The sequence below is a fragment of the Physcomitrium patens genome, chromosome 16 (assembly GCF_059467195.1).
Source record: "Physcomitrium patens ecotype Gransden chromosome 16, ASM5946719v1, whole genome shotgun sequence".
In the NCBI taxonomy this organism is placed as follows: domain Eukaryota; kingdom Viridiplantae; phylum Streptophyta; class Bryopsida; order Funariales; family Funariaceae; genus Physcomitrium; species Physcomitrium patens.
Genome location: NC_143425.1, coordinates 12,532,432 through 12,549,438, shown reverse-complemented (window position 1 = coordinate 12,549,438; position 17,007 = coordinate 12,532,432). Strand labels below are relative to the sequence as shown.

General features: G+C 33.8%; 1 protein-coding gene across 1 annotated transcript; it reads left to right on the top strand.

Annotated features, from left to right (window-relative positions):
* The first annotated feature begins 12,867 nt into the window (after positions 1 to 12,867).
* LOC112293327 (uncharacterized) lies at positions 12,868 to 16,325 on the top strand. The gene is made up of 2 exons (XM_024542610.3): positions 12,868 to 15,183; positions 15,320 to 16,325. Exons 1-2 carry the CDS (start codon positions 14,127 to 14,129, stop codon positions 15,829 to 15,831), a joined length of 1,569 nt encoding a protein of 522 aa, XP_024398378.1. The 5' UTR covers positions 12,868 to 14,126; the 3' UTR covers positions 15,832 to 16,325.
* The last annotated feature ends 682 nt before the right edge of the window (positions 16,326 to 17,007 follow it).

Genomic DNA, 17,007 nt, shown 5'->3' with positions numbered 1-17,007 from the left:
TTTCTAACAGTACTTCCTAACCATGAACGAAATTGAGATAGGTTAAGGGAGAAACCATTGCCAAAGATTGTTGAAGGATTTAAGGATTTTGGGGAGGTACCACTGTAAAGCGAGATTATGGAGGTACAAAAGAGGAGGTACTCTCGCGAGATGAAGGTACCTTTGATGCGAGTTTTATTGGTATTTTGGAGAATGGAAATATTATATATAAGAAAGTTGATGATTTTAAAAGAAAAGAAAGAAAAAGATTATATGATATTGAAGGAGAATTACGCAAGTTAGGTACGCAGCAAGAAGATGAAAGTGATTTGGATAATGAAGGTGACGAAGACGAACTGGACAAAGACATAGAGAATATATTATAAATCACACAGCAATTAGGTAAATTGGTACATACTGGAGGATGCACAGATTCAGAGGGGGTTGATGTCATGTTGTAACACGAGTATACCGTGAAAATATAAAAAAAGGGGACTTTTATTAATGTTCAATTACCTCGAATATTGGGAGCAACGACCAATTGCAGTACAAATACTAGGATGCTAGGTTCAGTCACCCAATTACAGTCAACCAGGGCATATTGAAACGCTCCGTTCGATTCCAATAACGGGAGTCAATAGGAAGGGAAAGGACCAATTCAACGATGGGTGAGCCTGGTTCGAAGAGCCAATTGGATCCAATTTCAAGACATCCAATCCAGATCCTATTACGAGCCTCTTACCCAATATGAGATCTGACTTGGTCGAGCAACCCAATGCAGTCCAATTACGGAAACATCCAGGTCTTACCATGGGCCTCTTAGCCAATATGAGACCTGAATTGGTCGAGCGACTCAATGTGGTCCCGATTATGGGGCTCCGATTCCGTTTCAGACTGTTCCGTCCTTTGTGCCATTCGAGGAACGTCCTTTCGGTAAAAAGATCTCTTAAAGGTTAAAATGGGAAAGAAAGCTCTGACGGTGGAGCCAATTTCGGATCTAAGATGGAATATTGAAGAAATTCAGAGGCTAGGGTTTGAAAGAGGGAAGAATTAGGGTTAAAGGAGAGGATAGGTTAAAAAATAGAAGGGAAGAAAATAAGGTTTTGGGGGGAAAGAATAAGGTTTAGGGAGAAGGATCGGGAGGAGAGCTTCATGCTTCAGGAAAGAAAAAAAAGACAAAGAATTGGATTTTTTTTCTTCATAGGATTTTGGGAAGACTGAGGCAATCGTTGGTGAAGTCAATGTTGTAATGGTGAATCGAGATTTTTAATGAAGTGGGTGTGATTACTCTTAATTATTTTGTGAAATCAAAATTACGTCTATGATTGAAGAATTAAAAGGGTGTCTCTAGGATTGAGTATGCGGAGTGAATGAAATTTATTGGGTTAATCTAACGAGACAGTCAGTAGATACTAGATCGTGAGTATAAAGCGGTATCGAAGATTAGCAGTTTGGGTTGTTTGAGGTTTTCTGTAACATCTAGAGACCTATCGATTGGGACAAAAAGGATTCGACGAGCAGTCGAAGGTCATCCGTATAGATTTACAGTATATTCTTGTAGTTGTTTATATTTCAACAATCAAAAACCGATAAACTGCTTGAATATTAGCGAATTTCCATATTACCTTCTACAGCGAGACGCTCGACACGTTCTTGAGCAAGAAAATACGTAATATGACACCGGAACATCGTCCTTGTGATTGCTCAATTGACGTTCAAGAAGGAGCACAACCGCCATTCGTACCAATCTATAGTTTATCACAAAATGAATTGGCTGAATTCAAGGTGAATATTTAAGAAAATCTAGCCAAGAATTTCATACGTCATTCTAAATCTCCGATAGGAGCTCCAATTCTATTTGTGAAGAAAAAAGATGGATCATTGGGGATGTATGTTGATTATCGAGGACTCAACAAGATTACCATGAAGAACAGATATCCACTACCTTTAATATCTGGACTTCTTGATCAGCTGAATCAAGCTAAGATCTATACAAAAATAGATCTTTGAGGAGCATACAATCTAGTACGCATCAAAGAAGGAGATGAATGGAAGACTGCGTTTTGAACTAGGTATGGACATTTTGAATACAACGTCATGCCTTTTGGACTTACAAATGCACCAGCAGCTTTTCAACATGTAATGAATGATATTTTTTGAGAGTTTTTGGACGATTTTGTAGTCTGTTATCTAGACGACATCTTGATCTATTCTAAGAATCCAGAAGAACATGAACTTCATGTTCGTCATGTGTTACAAAAATTAAGAGATGCAGGACTCTATGCCAAGATAGAAAAGTGTATATTTTAGACTACTCAAGTCGATTTCTTAGGTTACATCATTTCAAATGATAGACTTATGATGGATCCTAAGAAAATTCAAACTATTATAGACTAGAAGATCTCAAAAATGGTAAGAGATGTCGAATGTTTTTTGGGATTTGTCAACTACTATCACATCTTCATCAAAGACTTCTCTCAAGTTATAGCTCTACTTACACATTTGACTTGTAAAGATAAACTCCAATGGAATCAAGAAGCGGAAGTTGCTTTTGAATCCTTGATGACAGCGTTTGTTTCTGCACCAATCTTGTATCGTGTTGATTTTTCCTAAGCATTCTTTATGGAAACAGATGCATCGGACTTTGCTCTGGGTGCGGTTTTATCATTAATGGGAACAGATGACAAACTTCATCCAATAGCCTTTTATTCCAGAAAATTCTCAATAGCAGAAATCAATTATGAGATCCACGACAAAGAACTTCTTGCAATTGTGGACTCTTTTCAAGAATGGCGTCATTATCTAGAAGGTGCTTCCAGTCCAGTCACCATATATATGGATCACAAGAACCTCGAATATTTTATATCAATATGCGTATTAAATCATCGCCAAGCTCGTTGGAGCATGTCTTTATCAAGATTCGGGTTCATCATCACTTATCGGCTAAGAAAACAACAAGGTTTGTTCGATGCCTTGTCTAGACGTTCTTATCTTGTACCAAAAGAAGGAGATGCAGCTTTTGAGCAACAAAGAATGGTTCTCTTGAAGCCAGAGTAATTTCATCTTCGAGCAATAAAATCAACATTGATTGTTGATTTAACTTTTCTTAAGTAAATCTAGTTAAATATGTCTTCAGACCCTCTTTTTCATGATATCAAGAATAATTCTTCTAAATCTCATGATCCATCTAAATTTGAATTCAAGAACAACCTACTCTATTTCGAAGGACGCCTATATGTTCCAGAAGGAGAAGCATGTTTACGTATTCTTCAAGCTTGTCACGACTTCTCAGCAGCATGACATTTTGGATATAATAAGACTTTGGAGCTGATATCTAGGGATTTTTGGTGGCCTCAAATGTGAAAGGCAGTCAAAGATTTTGTACAATCATGTGATGTTTGCTCAAGATCAAAAACTCCTCGTCATCGATCTTTTGGACTTCTTCAGCCATTACCCATTCTAAAACGATCATGGTCTTCTGTTTCTATGGACTTCATCACGGATCTTCCAATCTCAGGTTCTTATGACTCTATATTCGTGATAGTAGATCGTTTTACTAAGATGGCACATTTTGTACCATGTACAAAATCTATCACAGGTGAAGAAACAGCTAAGTTCTTTCTTGACAATATCTATCGCTATCATGGATTACCCAAGGATATTATATCAGATAGGAGAACTCAATTTGTATCAAGATTTTGGCGGACTCTTTTGAAGATTCTTAAAGTGGATATAAAACTATCTTCGGCATTCCATCCTCAAACTGATGGACAAACGGAGCGTGTTAATTAAGTTTTGGAGTAATATTTAAGATGTACCATTAATTACCAACAAGATGATTGGACAACTCTTTTGCCATTGGCAGAGTTTGCTTATAATAATACGATACATTCTTCTATAAAAAAAACACCTTTCTTTGCTAATTATGGTTATCATCCATGACTTGATACTTTTGACTTTTCAAAAGTTGATAATCCTACTGCAAAAGATTTAGCAATTCATTTATCAGAGCTACATGCAACGATGAAGGCACAGTTAAAAGAGGCTCAAAAACAACAAAAGGTCAATGCGGATGTCTATCGAAAGGAACAACCATCATTCGTCTTGGGTGATAAGGTATGGCTACTTCGTCGTAATATCAAGACTACTCGTCCTTATGACAAGTTGGACTATGGAAGGCTAGGACCATTTTCTATTTTTATACAAATCAATTCAGTTGTATGTCGTTTACATCTACCAGAGTCAATGAAAATCCATCCAGTATTCCATGTGTCTCTTCTTGAACCATACAAGACAGTGGACATACCAAGAACACAACAAGCTCCACCTCCTCCTATAGAAGTGGACAATAATGAAGAGTTTGAAGTAGAAGAAGTCTTAGATTCAAGGCGGCGCCGAAATAAATTAGAATATCTTGTCTATTGGCACGGATATGGTATTAGTGAACGCACATAGGAGCCAATAAAGAATCTTGCAAATGCAGCAAAGGCGATGGAGGCTTTTCATCGACGACATCCATCAAAATCAAGATAAAAACCTTCTTTATAAAAGAAACAACATCTAGGTAAGATAACATTCTACTTTCAATTCTTGTTCGTAGCTTCTTTGTAGTAGTGACTCTCAGAAGATGGAGAACCAATAACCAGCAGATTCGACTCAAGAGCCTTTATTTGCTGACCTGTCGGACGAGACATTACGATTGTCATAACCTTTAACACGATGCAATCGAGATGAAGATCCTCAAGAACGACATGTTCTTCCTCAAATAGATGGCGAGATATAACGCGTTTGGTATCACAATTTGGGAAGGGAGTCCCTATGTTTGGTGATTGTGCTAGAGGTAGGAACAACTCCTGATGGTGTTCCAAATATTCTATTCGAAGGAAGTTACAAAGGCCTCAACAATGATCAAATAACTGGGTGGTCTTCCCGCCCTGGTATGAGACACTACCGATGGTTGAGAGGCCCTATCAATCATCTTCGAAGAGAACAAAGATCAGAGTATGTATCAAATACAATTCGTCGCATCATAGATTTCCTCAACATATGATGATCGCTCCTCGTGGAACTCGTCCCTAGAAGGAGGGGTAATGTCACAGACATAATCATGTAAGCTAGTAATTACATATACAAATAGGTAGAAGTAAGTAAAAGTAGGTAAAAGTAAGTTAATTCTATAGTATTTAATATGGAAGCTTCCTAGAAGCTTCATAGATGCTACTTTCACTTCATAGGTATCTTTAATTGACTTTTTGGATTAGAAACGTGGTCAACAAGTTGGCCATGTACCACACATGTTGTTAGCTTGAAGATCAAGCTAACTATGTAGCCCACACGTAGAAAAACTTGCCTTGTAAGTCAAGGCATATGTTCTACAAAGTCAACACATATTGGAGGTCCTATAGAACGTCGCCACGTAGCCCCTAGTTAGATAGTATATATAGAGACAAGAGTGAAGGCTTCTTCACTCTTGTCAACTCCTTTCTTGCTTCCAATCTAGTTTCAAGGGTCTCTAGTTTTCTTGTCTTTTGGCAATAGCCATTCCAGTTTCTCTTTCAATATATATACTTGTTTATTTATATTTTGTTACCTTTCTTTGAGTGAAGGCTCACTTGTCTCAATTATTTTTTTATCGAGTTCTTGTCCTTGACAGTATATATATATATATATATATATATATATATATATATATATATATATATATTTTGTTGTATGCTTAAAATTATAAGATAATAAAAAGCATCTAGTAAATAGTAGAAAATAATTATACATGTGAATATTTACAAAATTTACAATGAAATAAATATATTTACAAATGATAACTAGCTTTTATTGTTTTATAGTACAATAATATTATGTATTACTTTAAATTTGAATTCAAAACATAGATTAAAAATAGTTGAAATAAAGGTAATGATTCTAAAATCTAATTTATTAATGCTTTATTTAATACAATGCACGCTTTAAATTTTGTAACTTCAGATAAAATTCGAAATATATTTATCTTGAAAAATTTTATTAGTATACAAATTATATTTACAACAACTCAACAATATGTAACTTAAAATCTTACACAATATATATATATATATATATATATATATACACATATATACATACATATTTTGTCAACTTTTATAATATATTGGCACTCTCTATTAATTATATCTTATAATAGTTAAGCCATGTAATAGCTACATGTCAAAATAAAGAATTTTATTTATTTTCTAAATTATTTATACCATATGTATCTATTATACACATACATGCAGATTTACACATACACACCATATGAAAATAATTATTTATTTAAAATTAATTATATTACCTAACTTACAATATGATAAAAATAAAATAAAAATATTGATTTTTACACACTTGTGTATAATTTCTTTTTATAATAATTTCATGTTTTATTTTAACATTTGAATATACATTTAAATATCTTTAAATATACTAGTTTTTTTATTTTTAATAATCTCTTCTTCATTTTCTTTTTTAAATTACTTTTTTGGTAGCACCTAAAATTTAATGTCTAATCTAAAACTAACAAATTAAGTAATCTATTTGATTTTAGTTTTTTTTTTTTTTTTTTTTTTTTTTTTGTAAAACTCATTAATTCAGTTTCTATATTTAATTTTTTTTAAAAAAAGATACATCCTTAAAATCATAGTCATTCTTTTGCCACATAGAAAAAACTTAAAACTTTGTGCATGTAAATAAAGAACCTTTATAGCAACTAAAATTAGAGATGGTTTATGTACATATTACATAACTTACTATGTATAATTAGGTTAAACTTAAAACGGATAATTTTTTTCTATGATTTGAGATTTTTATTAATTAAAAGAATTTAATAACTAGTCGTGTTTAATTTTATTTTTAAAAATGCCCAAAAACATTATTACCAATATATTGCACAATTTAATGCAGTTTGTAATCTTTTTGTTACATGTTCTTATTTATCATTCTTAAAATTTAAAATTTACATTATTAAATATAACTATTAATAAAGTACATTTTTCTAATATTTTAAAGATATTTGAAAGATTGTTTATTAATTATTATAATATTTAATATTTTCATAAATTAACTTTCTAATACAATTTACAAGTTGAGGTATATATATGTATGTATCTAATTAAAATTTAGAACAATTTAAACAATAGGCATACATTGGATTATAGAGTTTTTTGACCTTTAAAATACTTTTTATATAACATACAGATACTTCCAAATGTAGTTTTTGTAAAAGATACTTTTTAAAAATAACATAAATAACAATAAATATTTTACAATAAACTATCTAAAAAGATTGTTTGATTAATATTATCTTCTAATAAATCTTCTAAAAATAACTATGCTAAAATCTTTGATAAAAAATTCAATAAAATTATACTATAAATAATATGTTTTTAAAGTATTTTAAAAAATTACTTTTTATCCAATAACCTTGAAATCTAAATATTCATTTATCCCATTTAGTTAATACCTAATTTAAAATATAATAGAATGAAATAAAAATATGTATGTATATACGTGTATTTATATACATACATACATACATACATACATACATATGGATTTATAAAATAAAATATTCTCTAAAATCATAAATATCACATATGGAGTCTTTTCATTGTGAAAGGCATTTATTACTCATTTAAACTAATAGTTTGCATTTTCATTATTTCTTAAGACCGTTTTGTTTTATTTTTGTAAAGACCAAGTTGTGATATGAATGTTGGTTTATCTGTAAACTTTTATTATATTTTATTTTTATTTTTATAATAATATGTTTTGATTGTCTTGTTTTTTTTGGTACTTGTTCTTATTCCTTTTTAAAATAAATTCTATCTTATAATTTGGTTTTTAAAAATTTAGAGAATAGAATTAAAAGTTTAACTCATAGATGGTAGAACTTATACAAGAATATGGTAGTTTCATCTGGTAGAGTCGTTTTAAGATCATTTGAGCTGATATGATGCTTTTATAGGAATGTGATTCTTTTTTGAAAGTAGGTTATCTAGCAGGTGCAATTAGCATGACACGTAGGCATGAAAAATTCAAATACACTTTTGTATACTAAAATTAGTCACCAACTTGTTGATATTACATACGAATATCCTTCAAGGCCACTCTTACACTCTCTTGCATATGTGGTTGAACTTTAGTGAGATTGTGCCTTGAAAATCAATTATACTCTTAAGTTAGTAATGTTATTTTTTTTGTTTATTTCTGTATTTACAATTAAAAGATATGTCTTTATAATTTAATCAAGCTTGACAAAGTATTCAACTCCAAGTGAATGAATTTACTTTTACAATATATATATATATATATATTATCTTGTGTGTAATCATAACTATTTCAAGTTCACTTGTATTTTTACATCATTATTCTTTATTTTCATAACTAAATTGTCATATATCATATTTATTAAAAAGTACAAGTTTTTGGATTTTCATTTTTAAGTCATATTATAGTTGTGCAGTTTTTTTTCTATTCTGCAGCTTTATATATCTATATATATATATATATATATATATATCTATATATATATATATATATATATATATATTATGCTTTGTTTAGCAGTTAACATAATTTCAAAATATGTTTTATTTCTATGGACATACATACATACATATATTTTTGAATAAATTTACTTTAGTATTTGATATTCTAATTTCCTTAAACTAACTTGTTTTTGCATTTCATTGTACAATTTTAGGTTTTGATCAAATATTAATCAGAATAAATTGACTCATTAAACGTTGATGCAATTCTAGAGTTGGAATTGATATGTGGTTGTGCTTCAAATGACAGAACAATTTACAAAACATGACAGATAAAGAGAAAAACCATAATATTTCTGGTTAATATTAGAGATTGCCTTCTTTATTTAAAAGATTTTTTTTTTTTTTATGTATGATATTATTATCTTCAGTAAAATTCGCTTTTTTTAGTAAAAAAAAGTGAGAAGGTAATTTAGTAAATAAAATAAGTCGATTTTTCTTTGCAACTTAATGCTACAAAAACTCATGATAAATTTAACATATGAGAAGATTTTGTCAGCATCTGGATAATATTTTTCATGTAACTTTATTTTTAATTAAACAAGTATGTTCATAACTTTACACTATATTTTTTATAATACTTTTAAATTATATTATTAAATTTAAATAGATTTTAAATTTTATTATATATATATATATATATATATATATATGTGTGTGTGTGTGTACATATATAGATGTTTTAATGATGAATGTTTATAAAATCATTTTTAAAAATCAAATTGCATATGATAATAAGAGGCATATTTTGTTTTCTAGTGCATCAGTTCTATAACTATTTACTTTATTAATGTTTTGAATAAATATGATTTTATAAAAACTAATAGAAATGTTTTGAGCAGAGTGGTTCGTCAATTTTATCCAATGAGAAGATTTAAAAGTTGTAACTTCTCACCTTATCTCCTACATACAAAGTGCATCTTATTTTAAGTGCTTTTAATGATAAACATATTCCTTTATTATGATCTATGTAGTAACCTATAGGCCATCAAAACCATTTTTTACTAATAAAAAAATTATATACATTTTTTATCACTAGATTAAAATTTGCAACGTGTTTCTGAAACTTTGCCATTCAGTTTATTTTTTAATATTTAAAAATTGGAAATAGTGGAAATTCAATATCCTTATAAAATAATCACTAATTTTTATGACTATATGTATATATTATAATAACAAAGAAATATATATATATATATATATATATATAGAGTTTTTAAGATTTTTGATATATATATATATATATATATATATATATATAGTTTTTAAGATTTTTGATATATATATATATATATATACATATGTATTTAATGTATTTATGTCTAAATATGAAACCATCTTTAGTGTTTGTCTATAGAATAAACTTAATGCAATTTTATAAATAGTATTATTATTAAAAATTAATTGAAATGTAAAATTTCTCAAAAGTAAATAAATAAATTTTTTTGGAATTTTCATTTTTTTTGTCATAAAGGAAACTTTAAACAAAAGCCTTACAATGGTCTTCCCTAAGTGAAAAAAGAAACTATTGTTTAGAAGGATTGACATTTGGAGATAGTATAAAGTGAAAAGAGGTCATAACATTGACCAAAACATTTTTTCAATTATAAATCTTGATACAAAAACTCATTTTTTAATGTTAAAAATTATAAAATATATAACTTTTAAAATAATTATAACAAAAACTTTAATAAATATTCTTAGTAATTTTAACTTGTCTCCTTGAATTTTTCTAGAATCTATCTCTTGAGTTGGGTCTAATATAAATTCCAAAATACAATACTATTTATGCCATGTAGATTAAAAGAACATGTTCTATTTCACATTTTTCTCTCATAGCTTCTGTGTTTGATTTCCCTACATATCAAGTCAACCATAAAAAGCTTCTTAATTCCAATCAATTAAAATTATTAATTTATGTGCACTCTTCCGTTTTCTTGCCTTTCTTCTTAAGTGTACCAATCTTTCAACTGACCAAAAAAATTATATACATATCCATGTTGGTTAATGTAAAATTGTACATTAAAATAATTGTCAATTCTTAAGTACAATACACATGCTACATATTATAACATTTTAATGCATTATGTGAATTTTCATTTAAAAAAAAAACTCTACATAAGCACGTATCATGAAATAACTAATTAAAATTCAAAACTATCCTAAATGAAATTATCCATATATATTGCTTTGTTGAAATTTAGTTTTGAGGAAATTTTAATAAAAATATTGTTCAATTTCACCTAACATATGTGGAAATTTTTATTTTGAAATAATTATTTTTTTCTCTTATTCTTATTCTTAAAATAAATAACAAAACCAAAAATTATTATTTCTTGATATATAAATATTTTAAAATTATTTAAAGAAATAATCACATATCTTTTGAAGTATATACACTTTAATTTTATAATAAAAAATGCATAAAAATTATTTAATGCACAATATATGGATCCATACAAATTAAAGATGTTTTTAGTTATTTTCAATAAATATGGGTTTTATAAATTTTTACATTATGATTATCTAATTTTGTATCTAAATATAAGCACAAAACTCATCTTTTTTAGATTGATTTGAAAAATTGTGAATATCTATATATCTATATATATATATATATATATATATATACATCTCTCTCTATCTATCTATCTATCTATCTATATTAGAATTTCAAATTTTGTAAACTTCTATTGAAGTGTAGTTTAAAAGTTTGTCAAAATTGATTAAATTGATTATATCTATTTCAAACAAAATAAAAACATATCCACTATTCAGTAAAAGTAAAATAAAAATATATGGATTTTTGAAAAAAATAACAAAAATAATTTTGAAAAGAATTTAAATAAGAGTTTTGTAATACTTTAGAATTGTTTTGTTTTGTTTTGTTTTTTTTTTTCCTAAAAAAAAAATAAAACTGAAATGAATTTGAGTGCATCATTGCAACAATAACATTTAATAATGCAAAAAAAAAATACCTTTAATCCAAAAATCACAACTAAATGTTCTTAAATTTTGGGAATTGTTAAATTAACCCACTTATATATTAAATCGACCCACCCATCATTATACATCTGCACATAAATTTTTGGACTCCTCTTTTCATTGGTTGCGGATTCAACAATGAAGAATTATTTTATGATAGTAAGGATAGGTGGAACAATTTAGTAAATTCCTGGGTCAATTTAACGATTTTCTAATTATTTTACTATTAAACAAGTCTGGCTATTGTGAAGATCTTTCAAAACAATCATAAGGTAATAGCAATATTAATCAAAGAACCAAAACTTAAAATTTCAAACATATCCAAAGACATATTTGAATAAAGAAACTTTTAAAATCCATAATTAAACATTCAAGTAAAATTTGAAAAAGCCATAATATTAATTTAAAGTTGAGTATCATCCATGTGTAAAATCCCAACTGTCTCAAAATGAAAGGGATTGCCGACGTAGCCCCCATCCATCCACCCAAAACGACAACCACCTGGCACACTGCCCACGTCAGCACGGAAGACCTCACGAATGGATGACGTGGAACAGTCAGCCACGTCAGCGCGAGGCGCCGCGGCCGCAGCCTGGCGCTGCCGGCGGCATGCGGTCTCCGGCGTCTGAAGAAGCGAGAGAGACGAGGAAGGCCGCGTTTCTTCAGAGCTTGCTCAACGGTGTGTGTGTTTAACAGAGAGGGTGGAGAACAAGTTTTATTCATGAATGAGTGAGTGAGTATGGTGCTCTCACTCAGTAAGAGCGAGAGAGTGAGAGAGGTGCTGGGACGCTACCAGTGGCATGCGGGAATTGATGGGAAGAGGAGGCGATGGGGGAAAGGGAATCCGTTAAGGACAGAGGGATGGGTGGAGGAAGAATGAGAGTGGCACTCGTGGTCAGACCTGGTCGGATGAATCTGGGCGAGCGAGTGAGCGATTGAGCTCTCTCGCTGGGCCCAATAACGAACCCCGTTCTCTAGTTACTTGTCTTCTTCGCTTGTGCGTTTGTTGTCGCTGGGCCTTTCTCATCATTCTAAACTTGCAAATAAAATCTCGACATTCTGGAACCTTTTTTTGGCTTCTGCCAAAAATTTCCAGGATGGCTTTTTGTTGTCACTCGTGGCTGCTCATAATTGGTTCGCGAATTGCTTCCGATCTCCAGGATTGATTATTACTTTTACTTCCTCGTGTCATTCATTGTTTATTGACCATTACTCGTGCCACTTATTAGTTTCCTTAACTCACTTTTTTTCCGCGTGATAGTGAACTTTGAACTTAATGAGATACTTCTGTTATTTTATTTTGTTTTATTTATGTTTGTTTTGTTTGGCTTCTGGTTGTTTGGTTTTGTTTTAGTTTAGCTCCTTGTGCCACAATTCTGATCGTCACCGTCCCCTAAGACATTTTCATAAATGCCGCAGGTTGTCAGAGCTGGAAGAGCCTTACACCACCATGCTGCAGGGGGGGGGGGGGGGGGGGGATGATTTGGTGAAACATGCAAAATGTTAGCCCACCAGGAGTGGTTCAGGAGGTTGCTAGGTGCATCCTGCAATAGCGGAATGGCATTGGCCTAGACAAACCTACCTGGCCCCGTTTTAACTCCAAACTGCGACGGGACGGGTGTAGCTTGGCATTAGGGTGTACTGGAAACCCTTCGTGCGTTGTCGACCCTAGGCCTCTGCATCTGCTCGTGCGAGAATTGTCACGGACACAGGACTCTGGAGGGTGTTACGTGAAATCCAGGACTACCATGGAATTGTATTAAATGTGAGGTTATCATCATATCCGGCTTCGCTGCAGGAATCTAGTGAACCTCACAGACGTAGGGGTCGAAGATCAGTCATTTGCCGTGGTGGAGCTCGAATCCTGCAGACTGTGTATGAAGTACATGCAATGGTAATGTACTGAGAAGTGTTGAAATTCGGGGCCGTGGACACTCTCTTTCTTCACTTGACAGCGGTGATCTAAAGGTTGATGCTGGAAATGCTTGAACGCCGCATCTCATGTTGAGATTACTCGCACTGCAACTCAGTCCCACTTTTAGCATAATAAAATTCGTGTTAGCGAGCAAATTGACTGTCTCGAGGCCTTACTGTGGCGTTGTTTTTGACATTGTGAACCGGGCTAGAGTGTTTCACGGTCCAGACAATAGTTTCAGCAAACATCTGAGGAGACTGAAGGGTCATGATTCAATGAAAAGATTCACCAGCACAACACCTCGCACTCTGGAGGTGGTGACCTCCGTCTGCGAATCAATGAGCACCAGTCGGATTACGTGACAAACGATCCTGGTGATAGCTTTCCAGTTTGATAGCATGAATTTGAAGACTCTGGGTCTCCATGTAGATGACCAGATTGGTTTTAGTCGTTGCTTGATTGCAATACTGATTGCGGGTTAGACGCTCGGACATGATTCACCGAGTATGAGACAAACTTTGGTAGTATTCTAGGAAAAAGAAGGGACGGAGGAGTGGAGGTTCTTCGATCATCGCACCCATATGTGTAGCATTAATACTTGAAGGAATTGATGCCAACATTTCCTTCACTGTAAATTTCTGGTTAGGCTGAGGTTGCGGCGATTCATCATGGCACTTCACGATATGCTGAAAGGCAGTGGCATATCTGCGAAGTGCAAATGGAGAGATGTGGCGCCTGAAGTTCCTCGAAAGAACACTACCAGTGATCGATCGCGAGACAGTCGCAGCCAGAATGAAACTCGAACATGGATGGCCTGCCATCGATGCTCTGGACCCGCATTCAACACTCTCTGTGACCGCTGTCTCTCGCCTTGTGCTTCCTCCATGGATACTCTTAATTTTCTATTGGAAGGCGCTATTTCTTTCAGAGGGGGTGAGATTTGTCGCAGCAACAATCTTCCAGATGTATCAGAGTCATTTGGTGCTTACAACACGAATTTCGATTCTGGACAAGTAGAAGGAGGAGATGATCGACAATTCTCGCCTGATTCACCAGTGGTGGACACGTTGGGTATCAGCATAACCCCGGACTGTTCGAAACAGCAGGATTTGGATGGAATTGCAGCAGTTGTGGGAAAGAGTGTTCTTTTCGGATCCACTCACTCCTTGGAAGGACGAATTTCTCGAAGCCTGGACATGTCATTGACCCTGGCGCCACCGTCATTGTGGAAGCATAGTTTTCCCCATGCTTTACAAAGCCGAGTCTTAAATACTTTGCCATCGCGCACAGACAATACCTTGAGCCTGAACGTCGAGTCCGGAGGAAGCCATCGTGCTGACAGCTGCACTAGCGAACAAACTAGATCGTCCCCGACGGATTTCAGAGCCACTTCTGATCATCTACATAATCAAGACATCTCCAAATTATCGTCTCAGTTGCATGAAGTTCGTCGGACTATATCTATAGACAATGACTTCATTGGTTTGGGATCCAGCATGGGAGTGATAGTCGGCCAACCAGCCAAGTCCAGTAGCGGAACGTCCACAAGTGCCAAAAGAATAGCAAGAGCCGAAGCTTCTGGAGCTACCGGGCGATCGTTTAGAGGAGTGAGGAAGAGGCCATGGGGTCGGTGGTCTGCCGAGATTCGTGATCGAATTGGACGATGTCGGCACTGGTTGGGCACATTCGACACAGCAGAAGATGCTGCTCGAGCTTATGATAGTGGTAAGAATCCACCCATTCAAACTTCACTCAAAGGTTTTCCCCCCGGTTGTTGTCATCAATTCGTGAAACGTTAAGTGTGAATTGTCATGCGCTCACAAGTTTCCTTACCATGCTGGTGCACTTCTGTTGTCTGCAGCCGCAAGGGCTCTTCGAGGGGCGAAGGCCAAGACCAACTTCGGAGTAGATCACTCAGGATCGAAATCACATATACACAACGCCTTCCCCAGTTACTCGCGCGCAGAGCGGACATCCACTAGCTCAAGCCCTCAACACAGATCCCTCAGATTATCCAGCTCGCTCCCTCTGAATCAATACTCCTCAGGCATTGCTACAGTTCTGTCGGTCAACATCGGCAACCAGACTCGGAGAGCTTCTGAGGTTCTATCAAACTCGCAACCGGCAGCAGTGCTGATAAGGGCCGAGATCCAGGAGTCTGTCCCTGAGAACTGCGCCATGACCATGCTGCCAAATGCTGATCCAAAGCTGGACTTTTGCAGCCCCAGGTCGTGTTCTAGCCGGGAAAGCACGCAGGAGTCTACAGCGACGTACCAATCACCGGAACATTCGGACTTCTTTTCGACATCGGGCTTTTACTCTGGTTTCTCTTCCGACTTGACTCCAATTCCCATGTCAAGCTCTTGGCAATAGTGCAGCACCAAGTGTTCCAGTCCTTCGACTCACCTTGAAACCCACATGCTGTGGGTAGGGGACACAGATCGATTGCCGAGCTCACAGTGAACGCCCGAATCGAGGGCACTGTCACGCAACAGGCTGGGACACCAAGCTGTCTGATCGGGCTTGATGAATGGCGTGAAGGAAATTGTCACCATTCAAGTGTGCATGCTGACGAAGAAATCACGAAAAAGCTCCAGCATTTCTGACCCCATTTAGAGCATCGAGTTTACATGCCCTGAGGTAGTTATAGCAGCAGCTTGAATTCTATGCAACCCTTCCATCAAGGTTGATGATACTAGGCCAGAAGCTTTGGACAATCCACTGTGATTTTCCTAACGCTTACCATTCGATGAAGAGGTTCATGAGAGATGAGTGTCCTTGTGGAATGATGGAAAAGTGTGATGTTGAATTCCTGTTCCACTTCCAGCCCAATGAAATCACTTCAATTGCTCCAAACATTTGCCTAAGACTTTGTGTTTCTCAAGTTTGAGACTGCGATACTGTGACAGAACTCGTGACTTTGCATGTTGATTACTAACTTCATATTTTTTTTTGAGCGTAGGGTCTCACAGACAACAGAGGGTCAGTTTCATCTTCAGTGCGCATTTGCCCATTTGCTTGTGTGAGGCAGCTTGTGCATCTGACTTTACAAATTGAAAAGCTAGCTCAAGTCTTCTAATCTGGGATGAGCTCTACTCATCTGAAGCGACCCACATTATTCGATGAACTCAAAACAGCCAAAAAGGAAAATATGTTGCGTGAGCAAATACTGTGGGTATATTCTTGGGTAGCAACTGCTACATGATGAGCAATTGCGTACAGCTGAACTATCCATTTTGAATCTGCTTCTGTTTGGAATGAGTGCAAATATAGTTGGAAGGACAGGGGTTTACATGTACAAATTATTCAAAAAGATTATCACTGAGGCTCTGGTCTGTTTGAGTACTAGCACAGGCCACCGTACTGGAAAATGATAAGCTCGAATTTTGATATTCAGTCTCTTTATTTTCCATTTTAAAATCTCGATATTTTTGGAACTTCTTTTATTATGAGAAAAGGTAAAAGATATGAAAAACCATTCAACGTTGATTCTTTCTTCAATTTTTTTATTTTATTTTATTTATTTTATTTATTTTTATTTTTAAATAG